The sequence below is a fragment of the Centropristis striata genome, chromosome 14 (genome assembly GCF_030273125.1).
Source record: "Centropristis striata isolate RG_2023a ecotype Rhode Island chromosome 14, C.striata_1.0, whole genome shotgun sequence".
In the NCBI taxonomy this organism is placed as follows: domain Eukaryota; kingdom Metazoa; phylum Chordata; class Actinopteri; order Perciformes; family Serranidae; genus Centropristis; species Centropristis striata.
In genome coordinates, this window is record NC_081530.1 from 21286627 (window position 1) to 21302836 (window position 16210).

General features: G+C 33.3%; 1 protein-coding gene across 1 annotated transcript; it reads left to right on the forward strand.

Annotated features, from left to right (window-relative positions):
* The first annotated feature begins 1356 nt into the window (after positions 1 to 1356).
* Positions 1357 to 14687, forward strand: neu1 (neuraminidase 1). The gene is made up of 7 exons (XM_059349361.1): positions 1357 to 1621; positions 3545 to 3734; positions 5171 to 5433; positions 8601 to 8783; positions 9742 to 9961; positions 11071 to 11305; positions 11391 to 14687. Exons 1-6 carry the CDS (start codon positions 1532 to 1534, stop codon positions 11289 to 11291), a joined length of 1167 nt encoding a protein of 388 aa, XP_059205344.1. The 5' UTR covers positions 1357 to 1531; the 3' UTR covers positions 11292 to 11305; positions 11391 to 14687.
* Positions 14688 to 16210: the final 1523 nt, after the last annotated feature.

The window sequence follows — 16210 nt, forward strand, 5'->3', positions numbered from 1 at the left end:
GCCAACACTAGAAGGAGGGTGAAGGGTTTCTTTTTTATTTAGAGGCTCATTAAGGAAGCTTAGACACACCTTGTTTTTGAGGTGGGACTTTGTGACACTTGTGACCACTGACTTACTGGCATGTTGTGGAGAGTTTCCAGTTTGTTTTGTTTGGCATGGTGTTGCAACGTTCCAGGAAATGACACAAAGTTACTCATAAAGTCAGATGATAGTTGTGGATCAATACAAGAACTAAAGAAGGTCTTAAATGTTTCCTCAATTGCACTTGTGAAAACACTACATTTTTTTTGTTTTTTTTTATATATGTGAGAAATCCTTTTTTTTTTTTTTGCTGTTATATCTGATTTCAATAATAATAATAAAAAGTAACAATACACATACTTTTGTATTGATTTGAAATGTATTTCTTTAACAATGATGTTACTTTACTGCATGGTTAAACTCATGAAAACTGAACCATAATGCCAAATACTGTACCGGACTTTATGTGGGTGGTTGCTCTTTTGTTTTAGGGAAATTCTGCCACCATGTGGATGAAAGTAGTAAGTGTATTTGATATAATGCTTTTATTATAAGATAATAATAATAAAAAAAAACATGACCAGAAGATTAAATGCATAAATCAACTGAAATTAATAAACATTTTCTGTTGATAGCATTTATCCATGTCTGCCGTAAATATTAAACAATAATTTCCCAGCTGCTCTTCCATCTGAGCAGAAAGAAATGTCATAGACTTGATGTATGTGATTCATTAGATGTGAAATGTAATCACCAGGCATTTTATTAAGTTTATGAAGATTTACGCACATTCATATATTATTTAAATTGAAATATAGCAACAAACATTTGGTATTGTATGTTGTGTTGCATACAAACGTTTCTAAATATATATAAACAGGACCTTTATATAAATATTCATATAAAAAATGACTTTTCAAAATAATTTTAAAATGAAGCAAAAATAAATAATAAATAATGATAAGTTTACGATTGTCCAGGAAACTGATCAAACAACTCTTCCTTTTGTCAATACATTATTGTGAATACAAACATAAAATATCCAATACAACTTATTATAACTAATTTAAAATATATTTATAAAATATAAAGCAAATGACTTATCAGACAACTCTTCTTTTGTCAGTGTTTCATTAATAAAAATAAAATAAAATATTATGAAGTGGAATAATATAAAAAGATACATTAACAAGACAAAATACAATCATCAAATGGTTGTGATTTGAAAATTATATTTATTTAATAAATATTTAATAGTTATTTATAGTTTATAACTTCCTCTTTTATTTTGGTGAGTGACGGTAGTCATGTGACCGCCCACCTTTGTCACATGACTTTCAAGCTAAACGCTTCAGTTTGTGAATGAGCTGAGGAGAGCATTTCCGGCTTTTTCTCTCTCTGTCGTTTCTGTTTGTTGCTATTTGCGGATTTGTTTATAATTTTACTGTCTGTATTCTGATGTTATTTCTCAGTCGGATCAAAGAAAAAGGTTTCAGGACGTGAAACTGTCATGGAGACTAGAAACCGGCTCGCTGCTCTGTCGTTACTTCTCTCCGCTGTGTCTTCAGTCTGTGTTTGTGTTACCTTCAGCCCTGAAGAGGTAAGTTGCAGTTCACTAAATGTCATAGAAATAACTTACAACAATATGCAGTTACGCTGCTGTAAGTACACACATTAAAGAAGGGAGTGATCTTTAGTTGCAGCCATAAAAAGTGTTGATTTCAGTGACTAACACTCAGTTTTTTAACCGACAACATGTTTCTGTAATTTTGTCCAGCCTGTGCATGCATTCATTTTTTATAGTGAGTGGTGTAAGAAATATTAAAATAATTTACTCAAGTAGAAATGGTGATACCACACTGTAGAAATACTCAATTACAAGTTAATGCCCTCAAAGTATCAAAAGTAACCGTATGTGGTATTTAAATCAGTGGTATATATCATAGGTCATATATATATATATATATATATATATATATATATATATATATATTGCTGGGCCATTATTGTTAGTATATTAACAATAGGGAAGAATACTTAGTAAAATATCTTATTGCGATTATTTTGACTGATTTTGCAATTGAAATATGATTCACAGTATTGGAGCAAATCATAATTTTTGCGTAGTTATTCAATTATTTTATTTTAAAAAGGAAATCATCATGGTGAGATTTTTAAAATTGTATTTATTTATGTAGAATATAATTTGCAGGCCACTGTGACACTGCTGCAGCACCACAGTACTTTATTCTGAATTTTCAATTTTTTATGAATTTATATAATCTCAATTGCAGCCATGTAAGCATTTAATGTATACAATGTATGCATATTTATATAGTTTATAATGTCTTATTTTCTATTTCTGGTGCTCTTATATCTTTGCTATATCTTGAACTTCTGTATCTTAAGCTGCTGTGACGACTGAATCCCTACTGCGTGATAAATAAACTAATTTTATCTTATGTTGCACAGCATAATATTTCATATACTGAGCACATTTTTTGTTTGTAAAAATTTTTATCTGGAAGGTGATGTCGTTAAAGAACAGATGGTGTTGTATGCTGTAAAGTCCTTTCAGGCAAATTTGTGATTTTGTGCTATATACAGTACTGTGCAAACGTTTTAGGCAGGTGTGGAAAAAATGCTGCGAAATAAGAATGCTTTCAAAATAGAAATGTTAACAGTTTTTTTTTTATCAATGAACAAAATGCCAAGTGACTGAACTCAAGAATTATCTAAATCAAATCAATATTTGGTGTGACAGACCTTTGCCTTCAAACCAGCATCAATTCTTTAAGGCATTTACTAAACTTGTGGAGTACAAAGTACAATATTTGTCTCTGAAATGCAGCTGAGTAGTATTAGTTTAAAGAACCAGAAGTATATAGTAGCATAAAATGAAAATATGTCAAACTTTTCCTTACATGCAACTCTTAAATAAAAATAAATACATATAGAAATAACTGGAAACCAAATTAAGCCAGGGGCGTACAGTGGATGGATACCAGTGACTTTCCTCATTTCCTATCCTGAACTTCCGGTGCTCGGCTCACTCCCAGGCACTCGTGACTGCATATTGCCGGTTGTGATGCTGTTGCAGAGATAAAATGTGGCCTCAGAAATGTAAACACCTGGCAAAGTACTCAAAATCGCCTCTGTGGTACTTCCCAAAACAGTAGGTGTCTCCAGGAAAACATTTTGCTGAGGTGAAAACAATACCAGGTGTGATCATCACCTGACTGTGTCACCTGACACCTGATTATTGCTGCACATACCTCAGACATCTTCTGCCGCAGGCTGAAGACCTACCTCTTCCAACAATACCTCGGTTAAGTCATTGTCACCTAACATATATATATTTTAAAAAAAAAGAAAAAAGAATGCACTTATTATAAGTCGCTTTGGACAAAAGCGTCAGCTAAATGACATGTAATGTAATATCATAACTGGTTTCCCCAGCAGCAGGTTTTTTCCCTTTTCCTTATGTCAGCTTCTTTTTATTTATTTTTTCTCTGCCGTCCAGATCGACCCTCTGCTGTATGAGGAGCAGCTGCTGTGGGTGAGCGGCGCCCAGGGCCAGGTGAGCACCTACAGGATCCCGCTGCTCACCTTCACCCCCAAAGGAAGTCTGCTGGCTTTCTCAGAGGGCAGGAAGTCCGCCGCTGCCGACATAGGAGCAAAGTTCCTAGCAATGCGGCGGTCCACAGACAAAGGCAAGGACGAGCAGCAGACAGTCATGTGAACTGTGTTACACACACTAACAGAGTGGTTAGATATCTACAGGGAAATATATAACAGTTACAAAGGGAGGAAGAAGTTCAAAACAATAGTTAACAATCACTGTGTGTGTTTTATTTATTTTATATTATTTTCTTTGTATATGTGCATTTTTTTCTCTCATTTCTTTTAAGAGTTTGTGACACACTAGGCTCGCGGCTCAGAGGAAGGTGTTTTATTTCTTTTTCTTGTTTTTTGTTTTTGTTTTAATGCACCAAAATATTTTTAAAATCTTCATACGACAGTCGCAGATTTAATGTGCTTCAGACTAAAAACAAAACAAAGATTATTTTTTTTTTCATTTTATTAATTCTTCTTTTCGAACCAAAAAAATAAAGTATATATAGCCCTATACATATATATGCATCTCCCCGTCTAAGTAATAAGATAGAAATAAAAACCAGTTAACTTAATATTCACTACGCATTTCCTTATATCACTTTGGTCCGAAAAAAAAGTGAGTAGATTGAAGTAAAAAATACTTATCTGGGCCTCTCCCCTGATACTCAACACTTCAAATAAGAAATTTTCTCTCTATATATAGCCACTTAATGTCAAATAAATATGTATTATTATTATTTATTTATTTGACATTAACATATTAAATAAGAACATACAAATCAAAAAGGTATTACATATATAAAAACACATAAGACAGTAATACGAGGAAAAGGGAATAAGGAGGTAATATTATTTTTATATTTTTTTAATAGGAGGATTCATAAAAAATATTAATAAAGACAATAATAATAATGATTCTCATATCAAAGGTTTCACCCACTAACCTAGACTTTAAACCAAACTAAAAGCTTGTGAAAATTATATATTTTTAATCTGATTTTAAAAGACACAGTGTAAGTGGAAGATTTCCTGAGAAAATAGAAACATAATGACCATTAAAAAAACAGGAAAAACTATTTTGCAACACACATTTGTACTTTGTATTTGTAATTTGTATAATAACAATTTTGTGCTTAAAAATATAGAGTATAAAACTCACAAAACCTCCAGCAAGAAACATTTACGCTTTTGTCCAAACTGATACATGAATATCTCTGCATTTTGTGACCAAAAAAGTGACTGAAACTGCTTGAAGAGACAAAACTTTATTGTCTGAATAGCTGATTGCTTTAAAATCAAAGCACAAAAAGAAGGAATTAGAACTGAATTTGAGGTTGAAATAGAAAGTGAAACAAATGTGAAATGTTCTGATCTATGAGCAGAAAGTTAAATAACTAATGTCACTTAACTTTCTGTCTGATAAATAATGTGTTTTTAGGGTCTAGAAGTCTGTAATAAATGGTTGAATTTGGTGTAAAAGTATCAGGATTTGGTGTCTGAATCCACCTGTGTTCCTCCTCCGTCCCTCAAGGAGCCACCTGGTCCCCGACCTCCTTCATAGTGGACGACGGATCGAAGCCGGACGGCCTGAACCTCGGCTCGGTGGTGGTGGACGAGGAGGCGGGCTCAGTGATTCTGGTCTACTCCATCTGCTTCCACCTCTACCACTGCAAGCCGTCCAGCACCATGATGGTGGAGAGCACCGACGACGGCCTCAGCTGGAGCCCGCCCAGAAACCTCTCGGTCCAGCTCGGGGTCAAAAACTTCGCTCCCGGACCGGGCTTCGGCATCCAGGTGAGAGAACGAAACAGTGACTTCTTAGAAAGTTCTTAGAAAGAGGTATTTAGTTATGCCATATAATTATGGTACATTTTTGGGGCTAGTACCTAACCTAAGTTAATCAAACCCCTAATATACAGTCATGGGAAAAATTAATTAGACCAACCCTTTTCTTCAATTTCTTGTTCATTTTAATACCTGGTACAACTAAAGGTACATTTGTTTGGACAAATATAATGATAACAACAAAAATAGCTCATAAAAGTTAAATTTAAGAGCTGATATCTAGACATTTTCCATGTTTTTGGTAATGATTTTGGTTATTATCAAGAAAACTATGAAATGAAAAAGAAAATTGAAGAAAACAAGGGTGTTTTAAAAGATGTTTCCATGACTGTATATTTTTGACTCAAATGAAACTCTGGACCTTTAAAACATTTTGGTTATTACAGTTACAACAGTCGCATCCACCAAATTTAAATTTGTGAGTATCAACAATAGATTGGATTATAAATATGGAAAATTAACCTTTACAGACACTGATCACATAAAAATAAGATAAAAAACAAGATATTCCTCAAAGATAGACTTGATAAAATAACTTATTATTTCAATCTAGTCCAAGATTTGCAATAAATAGGGTTTTTATTAGGTTTTGTGTCTTCTAGTTGTATTTTGTCATTTATTAATTTAACATTAATTTAAGTAAGTAATAACGAAAAAAGAACGTAATGATTCATCTGCCGCACTGTTTTTTTTTATCTTAATTCTGTTTTTCACATTATACATCACATATATTCCTTAAAACGAACCATAAACTAGTTGAATGTGAATCCTTTTTTGATTACATGGTATTATTCTTTGTCCCAGATCAATTGGAGGCATTTTTATGCTAAATTTGTACATATTATTCCTTTAAAGCTCAAATATTAGGTTAAGATCATCTGGTTAAGATGGCAGGGATTGTGAAAACATCCTCACCTTTTGTGCAATCTACTGTTCAGCAGCAGAACTTTATCTGACTCTTCTCATGTGTTGAACCTATAAATTCTGTATGGAAGTGCAGGGTCCTCCTGTTTAAACACACTCATTATAATCATTTATTTGTTTCTTTGTCAGTTAAACTGATCAATGGAGAACAGACAGAAGAGTATGGAGACACTTAGATAGCTGCAGTTGATGTGATGCTTGTCAATGTGTCATTTATGTACCAAAGAGTGAATGTTTAGAGACGTATGCCTCCATTTTCTTAGTTTGACTCTCCCATGTAAGACAATGAAGTAACCATATAACCTAAGTTGTAAAGTGAGATAAAGTTTTAACTAAACTACCTTTATGCTGCGTTCATGTCACGTTGTTTTTACTGTGATTACATGATACTCAGCGGTGTTAGTCATTCACATCACATTCTAGTGGTGATTACAGAGGATAAAGTGAGATTGTGAACTTATTTTAGCCACCAAAAAATAAATAAATCAATATCCGTTTTAAATAAAAACGGTGCAATATATTTAGACATTTTTCACATGTTTATGTAGCTTTTAGTTTAAGTTTATGCAGGGAACTAAAGTTGACGCGCTCTCTTCAAAACCAGACTCTATTAAGAAAAGCAGTAATTTTACCTTGCAGAACAGGTGAGTTGCTGCTGTATTGCTGCCTCGAATGTTAAGTTTGTTTGTGTTATTGTGTGACTTTGTTGAATCCAAATGAACCCTTTAAAACACCAAAGTGAGATCAAAGTTTTTGTCAGTATAGATAACTGCTTCAGCTCCATCCGAGTAAACTGAAACAGGACTGTCTGATTGAAAGAAAAACAGGTTAAACTAGAAAATTTCCTCTGGGGAACTTCTGAAAGGGCCACGGGGGCTACTGCCGGTATGTGTACACTATGATGAGATTCTTCAGAGATTTCAAACTATGAGTGTGAAACGTGTACCTGGAGGAGTGTGCGCGCTTACGCGCGCATTTGTGTGTGTGTAGCGAAAAACGCATAAAGTTACGTGTGTGTGTGTGTGTGTGTGTGTGTAATTAAAATCACATAAAGTTACCTGTGTGTGTGTGTGTGCGCGCGCGCGTGCGTGTGCGTGCGTGTGCGTGTGTTTGAAGCATGTTTATGCATGTGTGAGGAGTGTTCGCGCTTACGCGCGTGTGTGTATCTGTAACTGTAACTTGCGTCGCGAAAAATTCATATTCTGTAGAGAAAAGTAATAGCATACCGATCCCGATCAAACTGCACGTTTTGATATAAAATTTGTCCTGCAACTCTTCAAGTTGTAGGACTAGTAGCAGGACGAAATTGCGTCCGGAAGAGGAAGAAGAAGAAATCCACAATATAACAGTAGTGCTCGGGGCTCTGCTTGGTGCGATTGCCCCGTGGCCCTAAATATTCTAAATATATTTTTTTATCTCATACAACCCCACTTAAGAAAATCCAGACTATCCCTTTAAAGTTTAAGGTAACGTCTGGATAAGCATCTAAAAACATTTGCCATTCTCTTGAGGTTGAAACAGTTCCTGAAACAAACTCTCCACAAAGAGGAACGACAGTCACAAGTTGAAACAGGGACACAAAGGAAACTGATTCACTGGAAGTTTAGGATAAACAAATGCTGCTGAAGTCAGCAAGAAACCGAATATGGAAAGCATTTTTATACTTAACTCATTTTAAGAATTATGTTGTATCTATAGCAAATTTCTATGCTGACAGTTTTATAGTTTTACTTATTTATAAGATCCTTACTCTCATAAATATATATATTTTTTCTTTTTAATTTTTTGTAAGTTTCAGCAACTTGTACTGGATTTATCTGTACTTTTTTCTGTCCTTTGCTGAATTTCCCCTCTGGGACCAAATAAGGGAATATCTCATTGAATATTTTAATATATATATGTAATATATTTATTACATTTTATTATATGTATATATATTTTTAGATCATTATTTTTTTACATCATTGCATAGTGTTTCATTTTATTTTATTTTATTTTATTCTATTCTATTTGTTTGCTCTATTTTCTGTATTTGATAATTGTTTCTGGAGCTGGTATAAAAAGGATTTTACTGTAACGTTGAATTTATTTCTTATCTTATTGTCAGAATTAGATGTTTCTTCAGCTCAAGTTTGCACCTTCTGCTCATCGTGTGCTGAGTCGACATCTTTCTGTGTCTTTTTGCACTACAGAAGCGCTACGAGCCGGCGAAGGGGAGGCTGGTGGTGTGCGGTCACGGGACAATAGCGGGAAACGGAGTTTTCTGCATCCTGAGTGACGACCACGGGAAGAACTGGTACAACGGCGCCGCGCTGAAAAGCATCCCGTACAACCAGAAGAAGAAAGCGCAGGACTTCGACCCTGACGAGTGCCAGGTACGTTACGATTTAACATTGTTAAATCAAGAGGCTCAAATTTTTATCCAAAAACTAGACATCATCCGAAGTCTGAAGGCGCGAAATACTGGAACAACATTTTTTCGTTTAATTTCTTAAATCAAGAGTTGAACCTGAGCCACAAAATATTGTTTGTTTGTTTTTTAGATAATTTAACCAAATAAAATAAAATAAAAATCACTTGAACTTGAAGTTTTACTTGTAATTTTTACAGTAAAATAGAGTAAAATAATGGTGCAAAATTTTCCAAATCATTTCTTAATTCAAGAATTGAGCCTGATTTTTTGGTCGATAATTTATCCAAATGCAATTTAAATTAAAGAAACGTCACTTGAACTTGAAGTTTTAGAGTAAAATCCCATTAAACGCCAGTAAAATACTGGTGCAAGATTTTCCAAATAATTTCTTAATTCAAGAATTGAACCTGAACTGCAAAATATTATTATTGATCATTTAACAATATTTTAATTTATTGTGATATTCTTCTACTGTATTATTATCTAACATTCCTAAAAATATAATGGTTTCTCTGTTTGTTTTGTTTATTTACTAGTTATCTGTATATTGCATTTATATATCAAACAATAATTCTTATATTCTTTATAATCACTAATGATTTGTGCATACTGACTCAATAAAAAGGTTAAAAAAAATAAAAGAGGGGTTGGAGTTAGTTGGTTTAAACACCAAAGCCAAAAAGTTGAGTGGTAATAATGTCTAAATTTACTAGAATTATGACTCTTAATTAATGTTTATGTTGCATTGTGTCTGCTGTATAATTATGGAGGTTTTTCTGTCAGCTTGTTGTGGAGTTCTTCTGCCCTCTGGTGGCCAAAAGAAACAGCTGTAAAGTTTATTTGTTGCAGTTATTTGTGTGTAATACTTGTTCATGAATGTTTAAATCTCTGAGCCTGAACCTTTTTCTGCTCCTCTGCAGCCGGTTGAGTTGACGGACGGCAGCATCGTCATCAACGTGCGGAACCAGAACAACTACCACTGCCGGTGTCGCGTGATCGTACGCAGCCGTGACGGCGGCCTGTCTCTGCCCATAGACGATCTGTTTTTCGACTACGAGCTGGTGGATCCTGCAGTCGCAGCCGGAGCTCTGCAGAAAGACGGAGTGCTCTACTTCACCAACCCCGCCAACGAGCAGCACAGTAAGAACCTGCAAGAATGAAAAAAAACTCCATCTTTTATTGGTATTGTGGTAGAAATAAAAGTGGCAACCACATCACGTAAAAATGCTGTTACAGATAAAAGTCAGGAACATTTATTTTTATTTGTATTTATAATTTTATGGGAATATTATATTATTTATTTTATTAATATCTTAACAGACGCATTAATTCAACAATTTGATGTACAAATAAACTTGGAAAATCCATTCATTTTTTTAATATACAGTATAATCTATAACAATGCATCATTTTTTGTTAAATATTTATATAAAAGGGAATTGTTAAGACTGCTTGATTAGGACAAAAATCATAATCGGAATTGTTTTGGTGGATACGATAATGTTGAAAAATTGAGATCCCAGTTATTTAAAGCAGACTTACTCCTTGACTTTAGGAACATAATGCATTTAATGGATGTAAAAATTATATATATTTTTAACTGGATTGTCATGAAGAAAAAAAATATATATACATGTTTAAAATGTACAACTAATATAAAGATATATACATTTAGATGAATCATATAAAATGATTTAAAAAAATTAATTACATCTAAATAAATAAGATTAAAAGTTCTGGTCGTGCACTTCCACAGCCCACTGAAAACTCCTAAACATATTGTGAATGTTTCTGTAATATATATTCAACATATTCCAATCAGAAACTGGGGGGCACAATAATTGTATTATTTCAATTGACTTGCTCTCATAATTGTTGAAAAAATTGTAATTGAAAATAAAATGTGATTAATAAAGAATTCCTCGTAACTATAGCTGTAGAATAAATGAATACGATAATGTTGAAAAATTGAGATCCCGTATATATATATATATATATATTATTAGCCTCTGAAATATTGTGGAACAGCAATACACAGTAGCTCAAAATGTAAATACTTTAGTAAAGTACAAATAACTTACAGTTGTACTTAAATACAGTACTTGAGTGAACGTACTGAGTGACTTTTCACCACTGCAGCTGCTTCTCTTGAGGCCCAAACCATCTATTTATTTACTTTACGTCACATTTAAGATCTGTGTTTAAAAAAATATCTGTATATAGACTAACTTGTTGCCCCGCCCCCTCAGGAGTGAACCTGACTCTACGCTGGTCGCTGACTAATGGTGGCTCCTGGGTGAATAAAGCTGTGCAGATATGGGCGGGACCCAGCGGCTACTCCAGCATCACGTCGCTGGACAGCGGCTCCATAGAGGACAGGAAGTACATCTTTGTCATCTACGAGAAGGGCCACAAGGACTACGACGAGACCATCTCGTTCGCAAAGATCCACCTGTATGGCGGCCGGTAGAGGGTGAGAGGGAGGTGAGCAGACGAACGTTAAGGTACGATGCTTGAAAGCTGATTTGTTTGACTGGTGTTTTATTTTCACCTTGTGCTTGTCTCCCAGATTCAAATGTTGGAGGGAAAGGGAAACAGGAAGCGGTCGTTTACTCCCACGACTTTCTCAGGAAGACAATTAAAGACTTTTTTTAAACTCACTTTATGATACTGAAAATGGGAAAAGGGGTTGGCTCAGTGACATGAATGTCTAACAGTTTGTGTTCACCCTGTGATAATCTAATAATACAGCTTTCTACTCATTTCTTATTTCTTTCTCTTCTCTAAAATTCCAACACTTGATGAAGTGACTTTTTCTGTGTTCGGTTTTTCACCAAGTGTGAGTCTCTGCTAAAAAAAATTGCCAAAATAGTTTGTGAATTCCCTGTTTATAGACAAAACAAGGATGTGACCAAGCAACAAGGGACAATAACATGTTGAAGATTAATTTCAGAAGAAAAACATTTGTTTTCACCAGCTTAAATCATACTGTTATGAAGCATTGATTGTGATGTCACCACTAAGGCTGTAGCTAATAACTATGTGCATTATTGATTAGATGGGAAATGTTAAACTATCCTACCAGAGGCTTAAAATCATTATTACCACATAACTACGAGAGCAATAAGCATCCAAGTTTAATTTTACAAAACGGCTATATAGACAGCCGATTGACCCGCCTACAATACTGGCATTATTGATCATACTGAGGGCAAAATTATCATAAAAATACAATCATTATTGTACATCTGGAAACACTGTCAATTAATTTGACAGCTATTTTCTCGATTAATCATTTGGTTCATAAAATAGTACAAATGCTAATGTATAAATGTCTGGTTTTGTCACTCCAAAACCCAAATGTATTCAGTTTATTATAATTTTGCCTTAATACAACAATTAATTATCCAAATATTGGCAGTCATTTTTCTGTTGATCCACTAATTGATTGGTTGACATATCGTTGCAGCTCTAGGTGCTAAAGTATAGAGCACGGTGGGATTTTTGTGTCTTTTCAGCTTTTTTTTTTAAAGATAATTTTTTTGGCATTTTTGCTTTATTGAAAGTGATAGATAGAAAGGGGGAGACAGAGGGGAGGACATGCGGCAAAGGGACCTCAGGCCGGATTCGAACCCGGGTCCGCCGCAGGAAGGACTAGGCCTTAATGGTACGCACTCTACCAGTGTGAGCCACCAGGACGCCCCGATTAGCTATTTTTGAAGGAAAAAAAATCACAGATGTGGGGAATATGGCGGCTGATATAATGAATTTCTGAGCTGTAATTAAAATAGAGCTTTTCTAGACGTCTTTGCACTGATATGACTGCAAAGTTAATCAGAAGGCTGCTTTCTATTAGAATATAGAATATTTAACATTATTATACATACATTAAAGGAAAAAAATATAAGCCCACCCTTGTTTTCTTCAGTTTCTTGTTCATTGTAATGCCTGGTACAACTAAAGGTACATTATTTTGGACAAATATAATGATAGCAACAAAAATAGCTGATATTTAACCATTTTCCATGGTTTTCTTGATGATAACCAAAATCATTATCAAGAAAACCATGGAAAATGTCTAGATATCAGCTCTTAAATTAAATTCTTATAAGCTACTTGTGTTGTTATCATGATATTTGTCCAAACAAATGTACCTTTAGTTTTACCAGGCATTAAAATGACCAAGAAATTGAAGAAAAAGGTTGGTCTAATAATATTTTCCATGACTGACAATTACAAAGCAACAACAAAGCCTAGAAATTAAAACTGAAAAAAATAAAGGATCAATTAAAATAAAACAAAAAGATAAATAAACAGCAGTACTGTATGTTCGCTATCAGTCAATGTTGATCATTTAAATAAAGAATAAAATAAAAATAAAATAAAAAGCTTAACAACATTTCTAAAGAACCTCAAGCATCATTATCTGCAATATATGTTGCGTAAAAAAATGTTATCATTTTGGCGCATATCAGACAACAAATAGGTATGATAGATAGATATGCTTTTGGTCAAAATTAATGAGTGAATAAAGAAGAATACATATGCCTTTCAGCTGTTTAAATAAGGTGTTAATGAAATAATTAAATATAGATTTAACCCTTTGATGCACAACATATAAACACCTTATGCACAACATGGGTCAAAAATGACCCGCATTCATTCCCCATGTTATTTCATGTGAGCTGTGTGTTTGAATATCTTTTTTTTTTATTACAACAGATCATTATATCCATTTTTCCTTTCATACTTTGTGAAGAAAAATCCTTTTTTTTATGTTTGTCTTATTTTTAAGGTTTAACTTTAAGCTACTTTAAACTTAAGTTGTTAGAAGCATCAGATTACATTGGAAAATCATATATTTTAACAGTTGAGACTTATTAGAGCCACCAAAGAATAATTTCCATTGGAAAAACACCAATTTAACAAAATAAGATTTATATTTGTAAGTTAATATTTGTGTCGTCTTTGTCAGATTTTAAATTGGGGATTGGTGAATTGGTGACAACATATATACACCTTCTAATGCACAACATGGGTCAAAAATGACCTTGTGCATTAGAAGCGTAGTAATAAAAAAAAGGGGTTTTATTCAAAAACTAAGAAATGAAAACAAAAAATTAGGATGTATGATGATCAAAAACAAGTTAATTGAGGAAAACCTGGAATACTGAATGATGAAATTAATTTATTGCAAAGGTATAGAACATAAAAACCTCGGGTCGGGTCACTATAGACCCATGTTGTGCATCAAAGAGTTTTCAGTAATTCACCTCAAACTGGATCACTTGTGTGAAATAATGATTCCTATTTGCTCAGACAGTTTAATTTCACACTGAAGTAGCCTGCATTCAAACCTTATATGGGCTGTGCTTGTAATAATAATGATTGCCTTTATTAAGATGCAAGTGTGCCATGAATATATGCTGATTAAAACTGCTTCTGCTATTTATAAAACCAGAAATTGTGTAATATAATGTGAATAGCCTTTTGTTATGAGACTGCACTTGAATGCTTTTTCCTGTCGGGGTTGGAGTGGTTTTTGAAAGACAATAGTTTTAATTAAAAAAATTATAAAAGTGTGTGTGTGTGTGATTGGATGTGAGTGAAGAGGTAAGTACATAATGTAGCCTAAGTATCCTCTTGTTGCTCTCATGCACAATGTTTTCTGATATTTTGTAATCAGTCTGAACTTCACTCAAATTTGGATGTTTTATTTCCAAATCAAGTGTCTGTGTATGTCCTGTATTAGCAGCATTGTACACAGGAATACATGGTTTTCATGCAGGACATTTTCTGATCTGTACTATCTGCAGAATAAATAAATGTAAATAAATACATTTCTAGCAATTGTGAGCACAGCTGAGCTGATCTGCAGTTTCCTTCATGATTTATTCAAAGAAATATTTCTTCCTGAACAGCAATAAATGGTATGAAGCCACATCGTGTTTCATCAAATATCCTGAAAAATTGTAGTTGTTTGTGTTTGGATTCTGCACAGAAGGCTTTTTGTCAGCGGTTTATTTAAAAAATGTTGAAGAAAACATAGCATATCTGTACTGACTTTAAATTAATTTCACTCAACTGTGTCTTTTCCCTCCACTGATGTAATTTTTATTTTCCAACTATTTTATGACTAAAGAATTTAAATGAATGCTGATTATTCTAAAAGTAATGGTTGTAAGAATATGTGTATTTATATTTAAGAGAAGGGCTGCAACTCTTGATTATATACATGATCAATTAATCTACCAATTATCTATAAAATGTCAGAAAAAAAGTGTAAAAAAGTCCATCCCAGTTTCTCAAAAGCCAAGTGAATGTCTTTAAATGCTTATTTTGTCAGTCCAAAACCCAAATATATCCGTTTATTTTGATATATGATATATTATGATTCTTCTTGCTTAAATTGTTAATACTTTTATAATTTCTTGTTAATATTGCTTGTTTTTGTTTATTATCTGTTATTTTATTGGTGCTTCTTTCTATTTTGGCTGCTGTGTCACTGGAAATTTCCCATTTTGGGACTTAAAAAAGTAATATCTTATTTTATGTAAAACGAAGAAAGTTCATATTTGAGAGGCTGAAAGCAGCATTTTCTGTCATTTCTGCATGAAAATTACATTAATTGTCAAAATAATCAGGGTTTTTCTTCAGTCTTCTGTGGATTGACCATGACCTATGGAGTCAGTATGCAGACTGATATATCTTTGATGACCAATATCTGGTGATATTCCAATAGATTATGCTAATACTTTTTCTTGTTAATATTGCTTGTTTCTGTTATTTTATTGATGCTTCTTTCTATTTTTTGCTGCTGTAACACTGGACATTTCCCCATTCTGGGGCCAAAGAAAGGAATATCTTATCCTATTTTATATAAAATGGAGAACGTTCATATTTGAGAGGATGAAAGCAGCATTTGTGCATAAAAATTACATTAATAATCAAAAATAATAAGCTTCTTCTGTGGATTGACCATGACCTATGGAGTCAGTATGCCAACTGATATCTCTTTGATGACCAATATCTTCTGATATTCCAATAGATTATGCTACTAGTTTCAAAATATAATGTATGTTTTATTCGGTAACTGACTACATTTCAAAGCAAAAGGAAAAATAGATGTGTGGAAAGCATCTTTCATCTTTATTCCTTAAAATTATATTATGATAGTCGAAACATAGTAGATGAAGGTAATTTTTAAGTGAGACTGATATCCCTTTGATAGGCCAACATCTGCTGATATTCTAATTTATTATGCTAGTAATTTCAAAAGATAATTTAATTTTTATTCAGTAACTGACTACATTTCAAAGTAGAAGTAAAATTGATGTTTGGAAAGTATCTTTCATCTTTTTATTTCATTACTGGCTTGGGAAATCGTAC

What these genes read in the sequence shown, in the direction of transcription:
- neu1 (XM_059349361.1), top strand. Translation starts at nt 1,532, where the DNA reads ATGGAGACTAGAAACCGGCTCGCTGCTCTGTCGTTACTTCTCTCCGCT. An exon ending in GCGGCGGTCCACAGACAAAG is followed by an intron (nt 3,735 to 5,170) that starts GCAAGGACGAGC and finishes CCGTCCCTCAAG; the next exon opens with GAGCCACCTGGTCCCCGACC. An exon ending in GACCGGGCTTCGGCATCCAG is followed by an intron (nt 5,434 to 8,600) that starts GTGAGAGAACGA and finishes TTTGCACTACAG; the next exon opens with AAGCGCTACGAGCCGGCGAA.